Source organism: Leptonotus elevatus, chromosome 21, assembly GCF_054856555.1.
Source record: "Leptonotus elevatus isolate MCC_2025b chromosome 21, RoL_Lele_1.0, whole genome shotgun sequence".
Taxonomy (NCBI): domain Eukaryota; kingdom Metazoa; phylum Chordata; class Actinopteri; order Syngnathiformes; family Syngnathidae; genus Leptonotus; species Leptonotus elevatus.
In genome coordinates this window covers 4,775,480-4,795,805 of record NC_141259.1, presented here as the reverse complement: position 1 = coordinate 4,795,805, position 20,326 = coordinate 4,775,480, and the positions used below count along the sequence as shown (strand labels likewise).

The 20,326-nt window shown below is 40.4% G+C and overlaps 1 protein-coding gene across 4 annotated transcripts in view; it reads left to right on the top strand.

The window, feature by feature from the left end:
- The window catches only part of pola1 (polymerase (DNA directed), alpha 1), a 50,377-nt gene extending 31,462 nt beyond the window's left edge, over positions 1-18,915 (top strand). For all 4 annotated transcript variants that reach the window (XM_086066589.1, XM_086066587.1, XM_086066588.1 and 1 more), the window contains exons 35-37: positions 47-163; positions 7,373-7,469; positions 18,222-18,915. In XM_086066589.1, the coding sequence (XP_085922715.1) occupies positions 47-163; positions 7,373-7,469; positions 18,222-18,358 (351 nt within the window). In that variant the 3' untranslated portion in view covers positions 18,359-18,915. The remainder of the gene's footprint in view (positions 1-46; positions 164-7,372; positions 7,470-18,221) is intronic.
- Positions 18,916-20,326: the final 1,411 nt, after the last annotated feature.

Here is a 20,326-nt window from a genome sequence, read left to right as displayed (position 1 = left end):
GTACTATCAAAAGTGTCCATGTTGTGTGTGTGTGTGTCTATTTAAGAGCTGGTTGGTGTGTGAGGACCAGGCTTGTCAGAACAGGATCAGGCGCTTGCCTATTGCCTTCTCCCGCCATGGACCCATCTGCCCAAGTTGCAGCAGAGCGACCCTCAGGCCCGAGGTAACACACAAGCACCCCGGCCCTCATCACTGTTTGGGTTGATTTAGACATCAATCCACACACAAACACACTGTAATTACTGGCGGGTTTGTCCAGGGGATGGTGCTGTGGAGCTGGAAAGTCTCCACATGCAGGGTACACACATCTGTGGATCAATGTTATATTTCACGTCTACAAACACCTCATTAAGTACGCCAGCATATAATAAGATGTAATACAAAAGCTATATCAATATTTGTTGCTTTACAAAGAGAAGTCAAAATGGGATTACAATATTATGTTATTGTGATTGTACGCTGCGGTCCAAATTATTACTTGCTCCTAAATGTGATTTACAATGAAAATGTATTAATGTTCAACAATTATGATAGCTTTTATAAAATGGATAATGGATTTAGTGAGCAAAATTACAATCTGAATTTTCTAGATTATGCACTGGTGTTTAACTCATTCACACCCAGCCATTTTCACTGAAGCAACCCCCTTTGACTTCGACTGATTTTGCAAGGCCCACGGAATATTGTGTTCTATTGCTATAAAAATATGGAACCTACCAAAAGAAAGATTATAGTCTCTTGTTTCATCAGGAAAAAAAGTACATTTGTATCTGTTTCCTTTTTGCAGCAATTAGGATTAGAATATAGCTAAATTTCATCATTATTCACATTCCTGTTTAAAACACTGTCAAAAAGACCTTGTTGCAACATGGCCCTGGCTGATCTCTTATACACTGCTGCCACCTGCTGGCCGTTTTTTGTAATAACTACCATTGCTTTAAGCCACCTCTTTATGTCAGAAGCTGTCTCAAAGCCTTCTGTTTGCTCTTGCATAAAACAAAATGTATTTTTGGGAGTGAAGGACAAAGTTTTTGGGTTTGAATTAGTTAAAAAAAGAAAGAAACAAATGGGTTGTAAAGAACTCAGAATATTAAAAAAAATCAAATCTTCTTCTTATTTATTTTTTTTAAATAATTTTGACCCGTTGACATCTTTGAATTTTGGCCTGCTCAAAAAATTGGTGGGTAATTTGAACTAAAACTTGTCAGCCAACCCAATCAGATAAGGGCGTACCTGAGTAGAAAATGAAACAAAATAAGCGAGGAGAAAGTTGAGAAATACTAGTAATGTTGTTTTCCATCAGATGTTTTGAAGACAATATCACACAAAAATGTTCCTCAAAAAGGCAAATTCTCCCACACAAAAAGCTCAATTTCTCCAGAATGCTTCATCCAATTTTCTAAATTCGTGCCCCCTTATTTGTACTTGGGTTTAAGTGGCCTTTCCAACCAGACTTTGCATTTTGACATATTTTCATTTTGTGGAAATGCTGTCACGTGGCTACTTGATATCACCTTAAAAACTTCATCCACATGGACCGTTTAAAGTAGGAGTGTCAAACTCATTTTTGTCACTGGGCACATTGCTGTTATGGTTCCACATGTCTGCTACATGGTGTTTTTGGAACTGGTTTTGGAACCTTCTGAACACTTTGTTAGCTTGACCACTGGATTTAAAAACACTCTCCCTCTTAACTGTCCAGGCTCTTTCCTCAGCCCCATTCCTTTTTAACCATTGCCCTAACTCTCCTGTCAGTTTTTCTTTCTTTCTTTTTATTTTTTTTAATCCACTGCGCTCAATGCTTTGCTGTCTGTGACTCTGTGGCGACAGATTGTAACCCAGAAGCCCAATTTCTCCTGTCACTGTAGCCACTTAGGAGGCTGTTGGTGTACCTGAGGCCTTGTGGCACTTTAAACTGCAGGATGAATAAAAACTCTCCCGCGCTCACTCATCCATCGTTTCTCTACCACAAGCGTCGCAGACTCTCTACGTTTTACCATCTCCCGCGCATAATATTTAGCACCACACTTTGTCATTACATATTACTCGCAAGGCCAACGATAAGGAAGACAGCCAGCTGCAGTACTGTTGAGGCTACTGCATATCCACTGTTGACAGTGAGTACATTATTTTAAGAACAGGGAGTCAAGGGCACTACCGCTGGTATAAGAATTTTGAATAAATGCACCTCCTATTTGATCCAGGTTAGCTTAACAATGCTAACGTACTTGGCTATCAACATCACGCATGCGCCCCAAAATTAACATTTCTCCAGTGTGTCTTCCAAACATTTGAGTGTATTGAACAGGGTCAATAAAAAATTTTAATGGTAGAAAATACATTACAAAGAACATATATTACTCCTTGGTAAACTCTTTTTCATACTACATGTTTCTGCCTGTGGCTCCAAGCTAAGGGTCACATTTAACTTTAGCATTAGCTGTTCTTTTTTATGAATACAAGCACATGACACTAAGCCCAGCAGCTAAGAACAGCCTGAAAACAATTTGTATGCTAAATAGGTCTGAATTTAGTCAAATTCACTAGAACTGTCACAAACAAATATTTTTAGAATTTATTATTCTGTTGGTTATTCCATCTATTTCTATAGTAATTCGTCCTAGGCACACAAGTCTAATTGATGTATGCAAACTGTCATATTAATTCACGGTTTATTTACCTTTATTTTAGCACAAGACTAACCTATTGTACCAAAACCTTTATGTATAATAAATCTGATTGTTTAATGCTTGTGCTTGTTAAAGGGAAAGTCAACCCAATAACTGTGGTATTCTGGTTAATATTGCGTTAGTGGAATGTGAGTTAAGCAGCAAAATCCAGCTAGGGGCGGCCATTTTGCCACTTGCTGTCGACTGAAAATTACATCAATGTTGATCAGGTTGCAGGTAACAACCAATCACAACGTAGCTTTAAAAAACAGGTGAGCTCTGATTGGTTGTTGCCTGCGCCCTAAACAACTGTGATGTCATCTTCAGTCGACAGCAAGTGGCAAAATGGCCACCCCCTTGAGATGGATAAAAATGGTTGGATTTTGCTTCATAACTCATGTTTCAAAAATGTAATATTAATCAGAATGTCCTGTTAGACTAGTGAGATCACATAACATATTATTGTCAAGAAATGTTTATGGTTGACTTCCACTTTATGAAATACATTGGAAGACCTTTAAATCGCAATTGCAATATTGAGGCAAGATAATCACACATTTTTCAAAATTGTCCAGCCCTAGTTCTGCGAATTACTACTCAAGTGCATGCTCATTAGGGTTTAAGTGTGAAGATTGACTTGATTCCCTACTTTGCCCTGACTTCTCTTGGGATATTTTAAACTTTTGTACGTTATTGTAAGTTAATTTTGAATTGGTAAATTCACTGTTCAGACACCTAAAGAGACCAATGTCTGCCTCTGAGAATTTATTTATTTATTTATTTATTTTTAATCCCTGCCACATTATCACTTAGTCATTTTTTTCATGTTAGATGAATCTACTATATCAGTGTAGATAATAGCGTTATTAATATAATTCATGATTGATGAGCCAGAAACACAATCAGGTTTTCTTGTTGCCGCATCCGCCAGCAGAATGTAAATACACTTGTTGTTTGGTCCTTTTTTCTGTTTAGCATCACGGTACATTTACCATCACAGTGGGGGCCGCTTCTGCTCGCTTCTCTTACCTCCCTCCCTCCCTCCCTCCCATCCATCTCTCCATCCATGCCTTTTACTCCTCCACACTCTCTGGCTGGACTCAGATTCAGAGTGTGATCTGATCTCCATGTAATGGGCGAGTAATAGGCATTCTGCCTTGATTGGTTGGTAATTTGGGGGAGTTATGCACAGGTGCAATTTGTAATATTTTCAGTAAATTAAATTTCTTTCTCTTCCTCTCTCCCTTGCTGTTCCTTTCTATCGTTCCCGTCATTGCTGCCACCCACATGCGCAGCGCTTAACTCAAATCGCCTCTTCTTCCACACCCTGTTTCAAATCTCTCCTGACTTTCCCTTTCTTTCCCCTTTTATTCACCGCTTTCTTGCCCCTGCTCTTTTCTTTTCACTTTCTTTCCCCCCGCTCCCTTGTTAGCTCTCCCACTTATTCTCTCCTCCTCCTTCACCATCCCTCCACGACCCCCCCGTTTTATTGATGTACGCTCAGGCGCCCATTAGAGCTCCCTTTTTCCCTCTAGTGGAAATTGCACCGTGTTAATTTTCACACAAATTACGGCAATAGCAGGTATCTCTATTTGATACATTATAGCGGGAGCAATCAGAGATAATTGAGTGCCTTTCAGAGGGAGACGGCTGCATTCAGCGCCGCCTCAAAGCTGCCCCATTATCGCCTAATCGCTCTTTAAACACTGAATTTTGCCGAACAAAAATTCTTGTCATAATTTTGCTTAAGTGTATTTGGAAATCACAGTCCTTTGAGTGAGGATAATTGAAATCAAATCCCTTTCACTGGAGCTGACATTTCTACATTTCTCCCCAATTGAAATTAATTTCAAAAATTGGGCATGAATATCTTCAAATAGCAGGCAATTATGCCTTTCAATATAGAGAAATTACCGCTACTCAATGGTTGGAGGCTTGCGGGCGAGAGCACTAGTTAAATGCTTTTGTTTCCCGTCGTGTTTGCCTAGTAAAGATTTACATATATTGACTCATTATGGTGTCTTGTGACGCTGATCAGCGCGACCAGCTCGGCCGGCAATAAACGCTTATTGCATCTAAAAAAATAAAAAAAGTAAAGCGCGCTGGAGTTAGAACTGAGAGAAAATGTATGTTGGCGTCTTGCCGTCTTCCTCGCTTGCTTCTCACAGCTGCACTCGTGAGACGCGTGATGTTGTAGGCTTGGGCGGCGTCATAGCTTGAATGCAAGGTTCGCTGGAAAACTGGATTTACTGGCACCAATTATGGTGGACCATCATTTTAAAGAAACATCCATATATCTCAACATAGCATTTTTCTTTAAAATTGCATGAATAAATGGCAGTTTTCTATTCTTCTAATTTCCTGATCGTAAAACGGCCACAAGATACCAGTATCGGTCACTGGTGCGAGTACCGGTACCTTAAAATAAGGCTGGTATCGGCGGTATCTGTACTTGCTCATCCCTAATTTTAATAATCAAATATTCGTTTAGAGCCGTTGCTTAACTTAAGGGATGGGTGAATACCGATAGCAGGTAACAGTATTGGGCTGATACCCAGCCTTATTTCACTGTACTTGCCAGTATCTGCCACACTCTTATGGCCATTTTATGATCAGGGACTAGAAATGAGAAGAATTGAATATTGCCAGTAATGCCATGCAATTTTAAGGAAAAGTGCTATTTTGGGATGTATAGGTCTTTCTTAAAAATTATCTGTCAGTGTTTTGTTTGTTTTTAGGGAAATTTTATGTATCAAAAGTACTTGGATTTGGTATCGGTGACTACTCATGAGAAAAGTGGTATCGAACATCCCTATTTACCTTTTTGAATGTTATTTTATTTATACCATTTTATTTTTATTATTTTTAACGTTTTAATTATTTTATATTTAAATTGTCCAAATACTCCAATTTTTGTCTCTCAACAGTAATTATTCTCTGATTTCTATAGTACAGCGCTTCATCACATTAGACTAATTATGTTTTGTGTTTAATCAAAGTAAGACATACTGGATGAATCGGTTTCAAAAAGTTTGGTGATATTGCTTAATTGATGTTTAGTTGTTGTTGTTTTTAATCACTAAAGAAGCAATGATTGGTTAATTAACAGTAGTTAGGGAAAATGATTTTGTATTGCAAAGCAAAATTTAACCCATTATTCAATTAATCGATGGAATTAATAGAATAATCAACTCTACAAATATTTGATAGCGGATACTAGTGATCTTTGGAGGTTGTATGTGTACCTCAAATGGTGGCGACAGGTTTTTTAAGACTACGTGCAAGTTTTGAGTGCTCTTTTTTTTTTTTTTCTGTGAGCAACTCCAGAGGGGTGCGGAATGATTCAGGGATCCATTTGGACTTTTTTTTTTTTTCTTAGATTCATATTTTTCCTTATAAAGTTTTTTTTCTTAACTGTTGTTTGTGCATGCATTTGTGGTGGCGGGTGGGAGGTTGAGTCACTAGGGGACAAAGACAAGCAAGGGGGTACGACGTGGCGATGAAGGGGGTGTGAGGGGGGGTCCTGCGCTCCCGGGAGAGAGGCAATTTCACAGCTGGTTTGCTCCTTAGGCAGTCAGGCTGAAAATGCTGCAGATTTGTGGAGCAAATTGAAATGGTGTCAGTGCGGGAACAAAGCGGCGAGCCGAATGACAAGGCGCCCGTACGTACGTGTATGCCGAAGAAAGGTGGGGTTGAGGTGCTACAAATTCAATAACAACCCTGTAATATTTTAGCCACGCCTTTCTGACACCTGTCAGTCAATCAGAAAGCAACAATTGGCTCGTCTGTAATCAGCATTATATTGTTTGAATGTGTGCGTGTATGTCCTTGCTTTTCAAGATGGCGTGCGACTGCGCTTACACAAACTTGGCAACCAATAGCAAGGCTCCATTATCGGTCCTGCATGGTTCGGTTGTTGGCAAGGAAGCGCATCAGCGGTCAACAGCTGCGCGTTCCACGCATGCAGCCGTTGACGGCCATTAAACACCTCCGTCCCCCTTACACACACACACACACACACACACACACACACACACACACACACACACACACACACACACACACACACACACACTCATCACATTTGGCACTGAGCTACATTAGACACTCTTGCCACTTGATTATGCCGCCGCAGTAAAAACTGAAATTACAATTACGCCGGTGGTCGATTGGCAGGTATAATGGGTACACGCACGCTCCAACGGTGACATGCGGGAATTGTCGGGGGATTCTTTCTCCCGGCGGTAATAATAAAGCACTCTGCACACACCTGACGTCGGTGTGGGGTCGGGGCTTAGCGTGGCCTCTCCAGTGTAGCGGGGAAATGACGATCCAATAACTGCAATTAAACATGCAGTATAATGGCTAATCAAATTGACAGCCTCGGCTGTTGGCGTTCTTGGCTCACAATGGCTTATCACAACAAACTATTAGGAGGGAGGGTATTTCAGTCCTGGTCCCTTCTTTTCATTCTTTGCATCTTTATCTCATTCTGTTTATCTCACTCCTCTTTCTTTCTTTACCCTCCTCCGTTTGCACGGCTCAGTGTTGCTCATTGTCATCCGCCCCCAGTTAATTGCACTAAAGATTAAAAACACGCATATTTGTTGCTTCACACAGAGGAACTGAGATGTTCCATGCCTTTCTTCTTCTTCAGCGTTTTCTCATAAAGTTTTAATGGGTTTGTTTGTTTCTGTTTGCAGTACTCTGAGAAGTCCCTCTACAACCAGATCTGCTTCTACAGGTTCATCTTCGACTGGGACCATGCAGTGACCAAATTATTACAAGGAGAAGAAAAAGGTAGGAAAAAATAACTAACTAAACCATTTTTGTGAATCCTCCCTCTTCTCATTTATACATTCTTCTTCTACTTTCTTTTGGCGGGTGCTTTTGGTGCATTACAGCCACCTTCTGGCCACTAGTGGTGATGCACCAAAAGTATTTGTCAACTGCCAAAATGGAGTCAACACGGTTGGGAGCAGAGATTTTGGGTGCTAATTTCAACATATACGTACCTGAGTGTAAGTCGCAGGACAAACTTAAAATTATGGGTCCGTGGAAAGTAACAACGGACTACAGCAACACTCACCTGTCGTTATTTGTCCCTACTAATACATACTTTACAAAGTGATGTTTAATTTTTTTAAATTTAAAGGCAATCTTTCTCCCCCAATGTCTGATCATCCAATTGGATCACAACAACTCTATTTTGAAGTAGTTGAAGTTCCACTGATTGTCACACCTACCTAAGTGGGGCGAAGTTCGTTCTCCGCATTTGACCCATCCCCTGAGGGAGCGGTGAGCAGCAGCAGGGGCCGTGCCCGGGAATTATTTGGTCATCTAACCCCCCAATTTTACATGGAGCTTTTCTGCATATGCAACGCAAAGAAACAATTTATAACTAATAAATATACTAACAAACTTTCAATTAATAATGACCCGATAAAGATAGGTTGTTTCACTTTCTGGTCCACAGCATGCTCACATAAGTAATAGTAATAGTAAATATCGAGCATCAACAAGGTGAGGAATGTCAGTGGCCCTTGCATCCATAATTTTTTCTGTATGCGACCCTTGGAAGAAAAAGTTTGGACATGGCTGTTGTACATCCGAGTACCATCTTATTTAAAGAGACAATGTGTAGGATTTAATGCCATCTGGTGGTGAACTAATAGAATGCAACAATTTTGAGAGCACACTTTGCAAGCCTACCACCAATTACTACCAATTACTACCAATTATTTGGAGTGTGTGAGCGAGCAGCCCAATTAGTAGGAGCTAGCGGGAGCGGCGAGCAAAAGCTAGCAAGAAGTAGCTGGAGTGACAAACGAGCGACTAGCAAGAACTATCTGGAGTGTCAAACAAGAGCAGCTCGCTAGAACTAGCTGGAGTTGCTAGCAAGAACTAGCGAGAGCAGCTAACGAGTGGCTAGCATTAACGTGCTGGAGTGGCTAAAAAGCAGCTGGCGAGAACTAGCTGGAACAACTAACAAAAGCAGCTAACAAGACAAGCTAGCAAAGCTAGGGACAGCAAAGTAGAGGAAGACTAGCGGTACGAGCCTAAATCACGGGACTCAGCGACGTCCACCTGCAGGCCCCAGCTGTGGAAGGTAAACGGTGGGCAACCCATTGGATCCAACACGAGCTGCAACTACCACGAGATGCTTTTTGCATGATATTGAAGTTAATATTGTGTTTTTCAAATGAATGAAATATTAGTTCACCACTGGATGACACCAAATCCTACAACTGTCCTTTTAATGTGGATAAGTCAAACCATTTTGAGTATATGAATTTGTGTAAATTTACAATTTAATGTAGCTGTGGTCGAAACGCCCCACATTTTATGGAGCTGTTTTGTTTTAGTTTTTTTAGTTTTTAGTTTGTATCTAAAGTTTTGTGCATGTAGTTAGTGAAAAACACCTAGCTTAAATGCTGTGATATTTTATTCATTTTTGCGGTTTGTGTTAGACCTCTGCAGTGGAAATTGAAATCAAAGCAGTGAAAGTGCAGTTTGAATTTGAATGCCCCCATCAATGTTTGCTGACATATACTGTAAATGTAACATAGCATTAACAATCAATGGCTCAAAGTAAGCCGGTTACCCAGGCTGCACTTAAAATATTCATCATTGCTGCCCCATGCACACGCAGACACACACACCAAAGTATGGGCATTGTACATTGGAAGGGGGGGTTAAGGACATTCATCTCCTCGAGTCAACAGCCCTAATTTAGGAGACGGATTCAATCACACACACGTACAGAATGCAAAATGCTCCAATCACCGGGAGAACGTCGGAAAGAGCCCTCCATCGCTTTCCCCCAGCCCTTCCCTCACTGTCCACCTTTCCCGCTCTCTCCCCGTTCGCTCTCACTCTTAGACAGGCACTCGTTTGGCTGTGTTGATTGAAAACAGGTTTTAGATTTGGAGAAATGATAGGGGAAGTAATGGGCGCGCTGAAGAAAGGATAGCCCTTCTCCTGTAATGGGACATGGAGCGTATATCTCCCCCCCTCCCTGGACTCAAATAGACGCTACTCCAGTCTGTGGGTGCGCTCGGTAGGCGGAAGCCACAAGGCCTCCTTACCCATAGTTCTCCCTGATTGATGTCACTTGATTAGAAAGGGCCGCTCCACCGAGTGATTTATTTATTTGATTAAATATTTATGTATGTATGCCTGAATGCCAGGGGCTGTGTGTGGCAGCCAGGAGTGAGACCGCAGAGGTAAATATAACTTGTAATCAGCAGATGACCACTCAGATGATGGAAGGCGCTAAAATAAAGGGATTGGACCAGTGCAGGGCTACTAACGTGATTATAGCCCACCACTTCTGCTTTCTTATTATATTTTTGTCGAAGCCGAGATGCAAGCAATCATTGCCAATCACTTCTTGACTCGCCTCCCTTTATTTTTTATCCTGAGCTTTGCGGCCACTTATTCTTTTTTTTGTTCACTCTTGTATTATACCTCCCTATGCAACATAATGTGACACATTCTGTAAGCTGTCCATTTTACATTTGCAAAGTGAACTTGATGTCAAATTAGAAGCGCAATAATGTTTCACATCATCGAAATCATCGGTCACCAACGTGGTGCTAGGTAGTCCTCAAGTACACCAGTTATGGGACATTGTGATTTTCTAGGAATATTGTAGAAGTGATCATTTGCCAAATGTGAACATGTAGCCCTTCACATCAATTAGTACCCTGCTCTATACTTTTATGTTTGTAAGCTTCGCATCATAACTTTATCGCCAATATATTGGCATTTCTGTGAAGTTTCAGAGCAGTTGGATACTCTATCGTATTTTATTTTTCCATGCGTGTATCGTAATAGAAACTTGCACAGTACAACACTGATTTATGAGGGACCTGGTTTTCAAACAAATTGAATAATGCACTATATTTTAAGCCTTTTTTTTTATTTTTACATTGTTTTTAATGTTTAGAGCAAGTATCTCTTATTTGCTGCCATAGTTGTCCTTGAAAACACCTTCAGCTTTAGACCTCACCTTCAATTCACTCTGTATTGGAGAAGCACTGAAGAGGATAACCATGACTGTCGCTGTGTCTTTGTGATAATGATCTGACTGACAGTCATTTGGGGTTCAAGAAATGTCTGTAAAAAATAAAACATTGTTCCCGAAAACACACACAAACACATTCATGCTGATAGAAAGTATAGGTTTAAGGTGTTATCCTCCATCCTGTGGCCGTAATACCACATATTACTGCATTACACACCCAGGGGCCACATTGCTGAGATTACAGGGATGAGACATACAATTCTATACGCTGTGTGTGGAGTGCTTTTTGTGTAAGAACGTGTGCATGCAATGTGGAACTTAAAAAATATATATATATATCAATACATTGATTGTATAGTTAGTGCTGATAGTGAAAAACACTTGCTTTTAGAGCACTGGTGTCCTTTTGGACTTTTTTTCTTTGGGGGCCAAATACAGAAAAATTGAAGGGCCACTTCAACATTGTCCAATGTTATTAAATACACAAAAACTAATAAATCAAGGAATTATGTGTTATAGTTATTTTAGTGGTGGGTTTTGGGGTTATTTTTTAACACTTGTTAAAGTGGAAATCAACCTTACACATTTCTTGACAAAAATGTTATATATGACCTCACTAGTCCAAACATGACATTCTGATTAATATTACATTTGTGGAATAAGAGTTATGAAGCTAAAGCCAGCCATTTTTATCCATCTCAGGGGGCGGCCATTTTGCCACTTGCTGTCGACTGAAGATGACATCACAGTTGCTAAGGGCTCACAGCTCACCAGTTTTCTGAAGCTGCACTGTGATTGGATGTTACCCGAGACCTAAGTAACATTTACGTCATCTAGGAGTGCAGCAATTAACCGGTTTTACGATTAACCTTGGTTTTTAAACGTCAGGAATAAATAACCGCAGCCGATCGGATATTTCCGCTCACCTGCGGTGCAAAACGAGCCATGCGGCATAGTTTATAGCTCTTCCGTTTAAACACGGCCCATTTAGCGGGCGCACAACAACACAGGGCTCAGCTTTGAACGGCGCCCGGGGAGAGTTGCGTACCTGACGGCTGTGGGTAGGGTTCCCAGGCAGCGTGGACCTGGGGAAAGGGAAGGCCGAAACAAGGCGATGGCGAGCGTGGCGGGCGTGACGGTCGGGCCTCTCGGCCGCGGGGAACCACCGGCATCCCGTGCCGCTGCTCCGTCGACCACCGACCGACTGCTGGCCGCCTCCCCAACCCTGGCGATCTGGTCCGCGGCAGGGCGGGTAGCTCCCGCGAGCCCGACCATCCACGGCCGCCCAAGACTTTTGAAGCTGTGGGGCCGCCATTTTGGGACTCCCAAGAAACGTATCTCGGCATATGCATTATGCTGTGGACGAACACATTTCATCTGTAAGTATGGTTGAAATGGAAAGAAATTGAAAGATGAAAGAAAAAGAAAGTACATACTGTCCACTTGTTATACATAGTGCCCAGGCCCTATTTTAAGAGTCTGTCTAATCTACTGTATTTGTCTTAACATTTATTTGTAGTTATTTATTGTTAAAAAATAAACATTTTCAAAGGATGCTGTGATTATTATTTTTGTATGTCTACAATAATCGTAAAAACTGTTAAACAGAGGTGTTTTTTTCTCAGACAATAATCATACACCAAAATCTGAAACCGTTGTACCCCTAATGTCATCTTCAGTTGACAGCAAGTGGCAAAATGGCTGCCCCCTGAGATGGATAAAAACTGCTGGATTTTGCTGCTTAACTCATATTCCACTAACGCAATATTAAACTGAATAACATATTTAGACTAGTGGGGTTGCATAGAACATATTATTGTCAAAAACATTGGGCTGACTTCCCTTTTTAAAGGTGATAAGGCAAACCGTTTGGGATTGTTCATGATTTGGGCTGGTCTACAGCCTTGTATGCCTCTAGGATAGATCTAATCAGATCTCCAGAACCAAAGCAAGAGTAGTCTGCAATAAGATTCTTTTTAAAGCATCTTATTTTCCTTTTTTTAAGTTCTTAGTTAATCATGAATATAATATGTTCACAAATCAGACCTTGACAGTGGATGAAATAATTTTAGTTTCTGAAAGTGCAATATTTTAAGTCATGAGAAGTTATGAAGAGAATAATTGATCCAATTTTAGTTAGTTAGCATATCTAGAAAAGCTCACCTTTATTAGTAGTTGTCAAAGGGTGGCATGGTTGAGTGGTAGAGTGGTCATCCCGCAACCCAGAGGTTGTGTGTTCGATATCATGCCATTGTGACCTTGTTGAAGTATCCTTGAGCAAGATACTGAACCCCCACTTGCTCCTGATGCTGCGTCATCAGTAGGTGAATGAGTAGTCGAATGTAAAGTGCTTTGAGGGACTTGTAAGGTGAAAAAGCGGTGAGCGCTATATAAATGAAGTGCCATTTACCAAAATATATATTTTTTATAGGGCCACTAGAAAATGGATGGTGGGCCACAAATGGCCCCTGGGCCATAGTTTGGTCACCCCAGTTTTCGAGTCTTTGTTCATATTACCTAAAGCCCGTATCCCACTGAGGAATGAACATTTGCGAAGGTAGCCAATGTGCGCTCCTGCGGTCTTGAACGAACCCTGACGAGAAATCCACATTTGCTAGCTTTGTAAACTTTCGCCACTCAGTGGGATACGGGCTTAAAATTCCTCAGTTAATTTGAAACAGATTTGTGTTGATTTGAGTTTGAAGTTAGCCTTCGTAGCACGTAACTGCTAGCTTGACTTGGGTTCTGACATTTCAATCGCTTATTAAGATGTTAAGACAGTGGTTCTTAACCTGGGTTTGATTGACAGACAAACAAATTACAGCTAATCTGGTGCAGTTTAAATTCAGTGGCCATTTCTGTATTTTGTTGAATTTGTGCTTTATAGCTGCATTCAAATGTGTGCGGATTTGTTTGTATATATGCTCAACAAGCACAACAGACCACATTGAAGCGGAATGGCTGCCGATTTGAACATGATGTTGGTACGAGTACGTCTTATCTACATGTTTTTGTGCCTGATTGCTGCGGTTGAGTAAAGCATGAAGGTAATTTCATCCGCGGCAGGAGAGCTCCTAATAGATTATGCGCACGCCACCGGCGCCCGCTCGTGAAAACACGCCGCCCGTCCGTGGCATCTCATATCGACGAGTTCCAATCATTTCTTGTCACTTTTCGTCTTTGCATCTGTTGCTTTTTCTCCTCCCCTCCACGTCTTGGAACGTGGGCGCCGTGATTGCGCGCGAGCCCTAATGCAATGTAATTTTGACGCATTGATAAAACTAAATTGTCTTTGAGCTGCACTATTCTAATGGTCCCTTTTACTGGCTTGTGCATTTGCCCATACTTTCTCCGTTCTCTCCGCCTCCTTCTCTATCCTCATACTCCCGTTCCTTTTTGCGGCATGGCCAAGTCCGTGGGTGCGATTGTCGAATCAATTATTCATTCTGTGCAATTACACTCACACAAAGAAGTTTCCCCCGTGCTCAGAGTGGTGATTAAATTAACTGCTATTCCAGCTGCCCGCCACCACCAGCCTAATAGAATATTCATGTAGGCGGCCGACACGATGGCCGATCTCCATTAACTTCATCATGCTCACTTAATTACAGGCTTGTTATTGTATTTACACCTAGTTAGAGCGTGCGGAGCCCTGACGTGCTCGTGCCCAGTACTGCTGGAGTGTGCGCGGATAACCACTGATATGCATGCTCACTGTTTGAGTGTGGGATTTTTTTGGGGGGGGGTTGAATGGTGAAAAATGTGCAATCATTTTTCCTATTCAAACTAATTATGTTTTCTCAAACAATCAATGTTATCAGACAAAAGTTTGGTATAATAATTGATTTGTTGATCCTTAAAGTGGAAGTCAACCTTAAACATTTCTTGACAATAATATGTTATAAGTGACCTCACTAATCTAAACATGACATTCTGGTTAATATTACATTTGTGGAATATGAGGTATGCAGCAAAATGCAGCTGTTTTTATCCATCTCAGGGGGCGGCCATTTTGCCACTTGCTTTCGAGTGAAAATGACCTCACAGTTGCTCAGGTCTCTGGTAACGACCAATCACAGCTCACTTGTTTTCTGAAGTTGAGCTGGGATGTCATTTTCACCAGACAGCAAGTGGCAAAATGGCCGCCTTCTGATATTGATTAAAAACTGTTGGATTTTTCTGCTTAGCTCACAATGCAATATTAACCAGAATATCTTATTTAGACTAGTGGGGCTGCATAGAACATATTATTGTCAAGAAATTATTGGGGGGGTTGACTTCCCCTTTAAGAAAGAATTTGGTTGACTGTGCAAATGACAGTTGATTAATTGTATCTTAAAGCCAGTGGTTGACATTAGCATCTGCCTACCCACCAAATGCGGGTGAATTTCATGAGTGGCAAGGAACTCTGTAGGCATAATCATCGGCCGCGACAATTATTGCCGCAGATTTTGAGCATTTTGACGAATGTTTGCAATCGGCGTTTATTCATTTATTTATTTATTTGTTTTATCTGATGGCTGATAATAGATCAATTTAAGAATGTGTTAACTTCAGGGAACTTTATTTATTTAAAAGTTGTTAAATAAACATTCTTAAAGACATTTCAACAAAATTGGAGTTTGTAGTTTAACAAAAAAAAATCTACAAATCTCCTTTTAGTGGAAATGAATTATCGGCTCCAAATATCGGTTATGGGTCTTCTTGACTAATAATAGTTGGCATCTGTATCGACCCTGGAAAAAAACATGTCTGTCTATTTCTATAACTTTGGCATTTCTCACCAAAACTGCTATTCTGGGAGGCTATTATGACAGTGTGCAAAGAAATTCAAGCAAAAACTATACAATAATTCAATGTATACAAAAATGGTGAAGCTGCTAGCAAATAAGAGGTCCAATGCTAAAATGTAACTTGACGTGTTAAAGGGGGAAGTCAACCCCTAAATTTTCTTCACAATATGTTGTTTGTGCCCCCACTAGTCTAAATACGGTATTCTGATTAATATTACATTTGTGGAATATGAATTAAGCAGCAAAACCCACCCGTTTTAATCCATCTCAGGTTGCGGCCATTTTGCCACTTGTTGTCAACTGAAAATGACATCACAGTTGCTCAGGTAACGTCCAATCACGGTTCAGGTATTGGCGGGTACGCCGAACGACCAGCGCCAAAACAGACGGCAGAGGAGCTCCTGATACTGTATAAAAATTAACAATGTTAAAAATAAATGAATACAAATCGTGATATTGATTTAAAGTAATAAAATAAAAAGCAGAATATTTTGATTTTGTACATAACAGTAGTGCCCCCTAAAAACACCCTAAGAATTAAATTCCAAGACTGACTGCAGTTTAGTAGAGAAACGCCACTACAGTATTTATAGCAATTTCGTCTCAACTTCCCGTCTTATCTCCTTACTGTAAGTTATTCGTATGAACTCCTATGCATTCTATTTCTGTTCCTCTTTTAAATCCTTTATCTATTCACCGATGGTGATTGGGGTGAGGAAAGCAGTGAGGGAAAGAAGAGCAGAGGGGGTGGGTGTGGCGGTGATTTTCTACCTTTTTAGAAATGATGACATGATTGCTTTCGCTTGATCATGCATCATCACACCCACCCCCTTCTATTACCCAGATAAATAGAATCGTTTGTGTCTTCCTTCTCCTCCTTCCATCCATCTCCCTGTTAGCATGAGTATGTTCTCGTGATACTTGCTGATGCCGTTGAAGTCAACCACATATTGTGTGTGTACGTGCGTTTCTGTGTATCTAACCTTTGTTCTCGTGGCTGCTCGGTAGGCTTCTATTTATACAGCAACCGCTAATGTGGCAGGAAGGAAGGACAAGACGGGAGATATGGCCATATGGACAATTTGCACGCGTGTGTGTTTACAGTACATCATCTCGAAATGCATTACCTCCTTAAGGGTCCTGTATTTACGGTACTTTTATGTGTTAATGTGTTTAATGAACACTGGTAGTAACCAAAACCTCAGAAAACGAACCCACTTCTGGAACTAGGTGTTGTTTTGAAAGCGTTCTTTGTAAAAGTATCCTAGATACATAAACATAATGCTAGTTGTTAACAATACAACTTGTGAGCCAATCATCTGTTTTCTGGGTTTGGTCATGTGACAGTCGCAAACTGAGCCATGATTGGTCGTTACCTGAGCCCTGAGCATGCATGTTATGTCATTTTCAGTCGACAGCAAATGGCAGCATGTGTTTTTAAATGTCATTGTACGTCAACAATCATAATTGAATTGACACAATATTAACTTCTTACTGCTGAAACTGCCGAAATGAGTCTAGTATCCCTTTAAAGCATACAGAAGTGTGGATCTGCCAATGTGGCGGAAACATTTTTGACTGGCAAATACGTTTGAACACACTTGCAAATATGTTTAAACGTACATACAAATATGACGTTTGAATGTCCTTGTAGGCTAACTGCTAAAAAGTTGGCATCTTTTCCCCATAATGCCACAGCAGGGTATTGACTTGTGCATGTGCATTATGGGGGGAAATGACAAACGGGAATCATGCACTGTATAAAAATTCTATAAATTTTTTTTTTTATATATATATATATATTTAAAAAATAGGAAAAGACTATGTTGACTTAATTAATTTTCGAACATATTCGTATAATGTAGGCCAAAGGGTTTTTTTTTTCTTTTTTTTTCCTCTCGTGCAAGCACAAGTCAATGCCCTGTGGCATTATGGAGGGAAAAAATGCACATCTTCCTCAGACCTCAGTACTGCCACGCATGTTGTACTGCACTGAAAGCATTTACCTTTAAATTCTGACTTGTAAGATTGTGATATTTTACTTAGATCCCAAATTGCAGGAACAAAATTTCATGTTCACGCACTCTTGGCAACAGGAAGCGGTGAAGAAATGTTTTGCACTTTATGTAGCTCAAATACTTTCCACCATGGCACCGCAAGCTCAAAATGAAGTTTAAAGTAATGGTATTGGAAGTGTAAGTGGAAAAGGCAAGCAAACAATCAGCAAAAGTAAGGCAATAGTGGAAATTATGTTGTAATTAAATATGCACTAATGAAATAATTTGTTTTTGACATCCACAAGAGGAGGGCGTAATCATATTCTCAATTGCGTTCCCTTCAGCTACGCCATTAAACCTCTTGTGTCCGATAGTGTGCTATTGCGGGGTTTTATGACACTTGATGCGAGGATTTAGCGAATGGCGGCCATCCTGTCAGAGATGGTATCAGTCGTCTCACAGTGGCCCACCTGAGGGGATAACAGACAAGATATCGACTTAACGCTCTCGCTGGACATTTGTATCGATTTCTTGTTCCTCTCTGCTCGCGCCGCCATTGAACGGTCAGTCCAATTGTGTGATTGCCATCCCGACCTTCAAAGTGATAGTATTACGGGGAGATCAAAAAGCATCTCCAGGTAAATTCTGATTCAGGTGATTTATTTAGGTTCCTCAGTTTAATGTTTGATCCAGTTCATGCAGTAACAAAGTCGTTTTATTTCTTCTCCTTTAGTTCGTGCCGGCTGGTGGAACAAAGAAAAGGAGGTTTACCGGAAGCTGAAGGACGTGCCGGACAAAGCGCTCACCGTCAGCGGCTACTCAGAAATTAACCTGGCCAAACTCTTCCAAGCCTTCTCCTCCCTCAAGTAAAAATTTAATGTTGGGTTATATTGTTTTTTGTTCATCTCATGGTTCTGGTGCACATTTTAAAGCCCAATCAATCACGCCTCTTACATATTGACCCCCATCATACAGAGAAAAAGCGAGTAAGGACATTAAAATGTCAAATGAAAGCCGCTAATTAGATAATGATAGCGACCTCGGACCATTTGGACCAAAGGATGCCTGAAACAATGACCACTTGTTCTGATTACCTCCATTCATCATCCGTTTGTGTGTTATGTGTTAAAAGGCCGGATGATAAAAGGTGCAGGAGTCGACTTGGCTGAGGGGGGGGCAACACGTGTTGGTATCTCATCACTCTTTTGTCTCTCTATCGAATAGCAAATCTTCTCCTGCACCGCCTCTGTTTAACTGTTTTCACCCCTTCTCACTCACCGTCCCCCAACTTGTCAGATGATCACATCACATTGTGTTTTTAACACTTGTCATTTTCAGTCGAGTGTTGTAATTACTAGTCATTTGTATTGCCGTTTTGATATTGTTGAGATTCTTTTTGATACTGAAATAATAAAAAGATAAATAAATGTGGTGTTTATCTTGTCATTTGTGATGCTGGCTGCAGCCTCTTTCAACACACACTCAGTGGTCACATTAGGTAGGCCTAATGCTGCTTTAACATCAATTACTTTAGATGGACACTGTGAAAAACATTAATGTAACTGTTAATTGTGGGTGTAACTTCTCTTTATGATGCATTATGACTAACGCAAACAGAATTATAACGGAAAATATTATTAAATTAATAATGTACATTTTGTTGTAATTGTAATTTGTTTGGGCAGACAGTATAGTTTTGAATGTTTGAGGTAAAAATTTGACAGCACAGAGAAGGGTGCTGTTAATTTAACCCTGCAAAATTTGAAGGTTTAAATTTTTTTTGAAACCATGCCTTGCACAACTGTCGCCTGTCAATCAAATACCATTACTATGACTTGAGAAAACGTCATTATTACACCTACACATAACTACATATCAGAGCTGCAAAAATAGCCACTGGCCAGATTGCCGTGAGGCTATTCCACACGATGAGCCATTCATAAAGGGGTAGTCAACCCAAATATTTTCTTTGCAGTAATAAGTAGCTCCACTAGTCCAAACACGGTATTGTGATTAATATTGTGTTTGTGAATTAGGAGTTAAGCAGCAAAATCCAACCTGTTTTATCCATATCAGGGGGGTGGCCATTTTGCCACTTGCTGTCACTTGAAAATGACATCAGAGTTGCTCCAATCGTGGCTCAGCTTGTCTGTCACATAACTGAATTCAGAAAACAGGTGTGAGCCGTGATTGATCGTTACCTGAGAAACAAATTTAACCGCCCCAGTGGATGGATAGAAACAGGTGGAATTTGCTGCTTTATTTATATTCCACAAACACAATATTAACTCATTCACTCCCAGCCATTTTTACTCAGAATATTGTGTTATATTGCTGTAAAAACATGGAACGTACCAAAAGAAAGATTAGAGTATTTTCTTTCATCAGGAAAAAAAAGAGTATATTTCTATCTGTTTCCGTTTTGCAGCAATTAGCACTAGTATATAGCTAAGTTTCACCATTATTCACAAATCTGTTTAGAACTGTGCGGAAATCAGCTTGTTTGCAACATGGCCCTGGTTGATCTCTTATACTCGGCTGCCATCTGCTGGCCGCTTTTGTAATTACTACCATTGCTTCACCCGTTCTCTGCAGTTCAGAGGCTGCATCAAAGCCTTCTGTATGCTCTACCATAATAAAAAAAATAACATTCAAAACTTATAAATACGTATTTAGGAGACTTAAAACATTTTAAATAGAACGCATTTATACGTTTTTGGGAGCAAATGAGTTAATCAGAATACCGTGTTTAAACTAGTGAGGCTACATAGAATATATTATTGTAATGAACATTTTTGGTTTGACTTCCTTTTTAACCCTCCTTTTATGTTCCTTTTT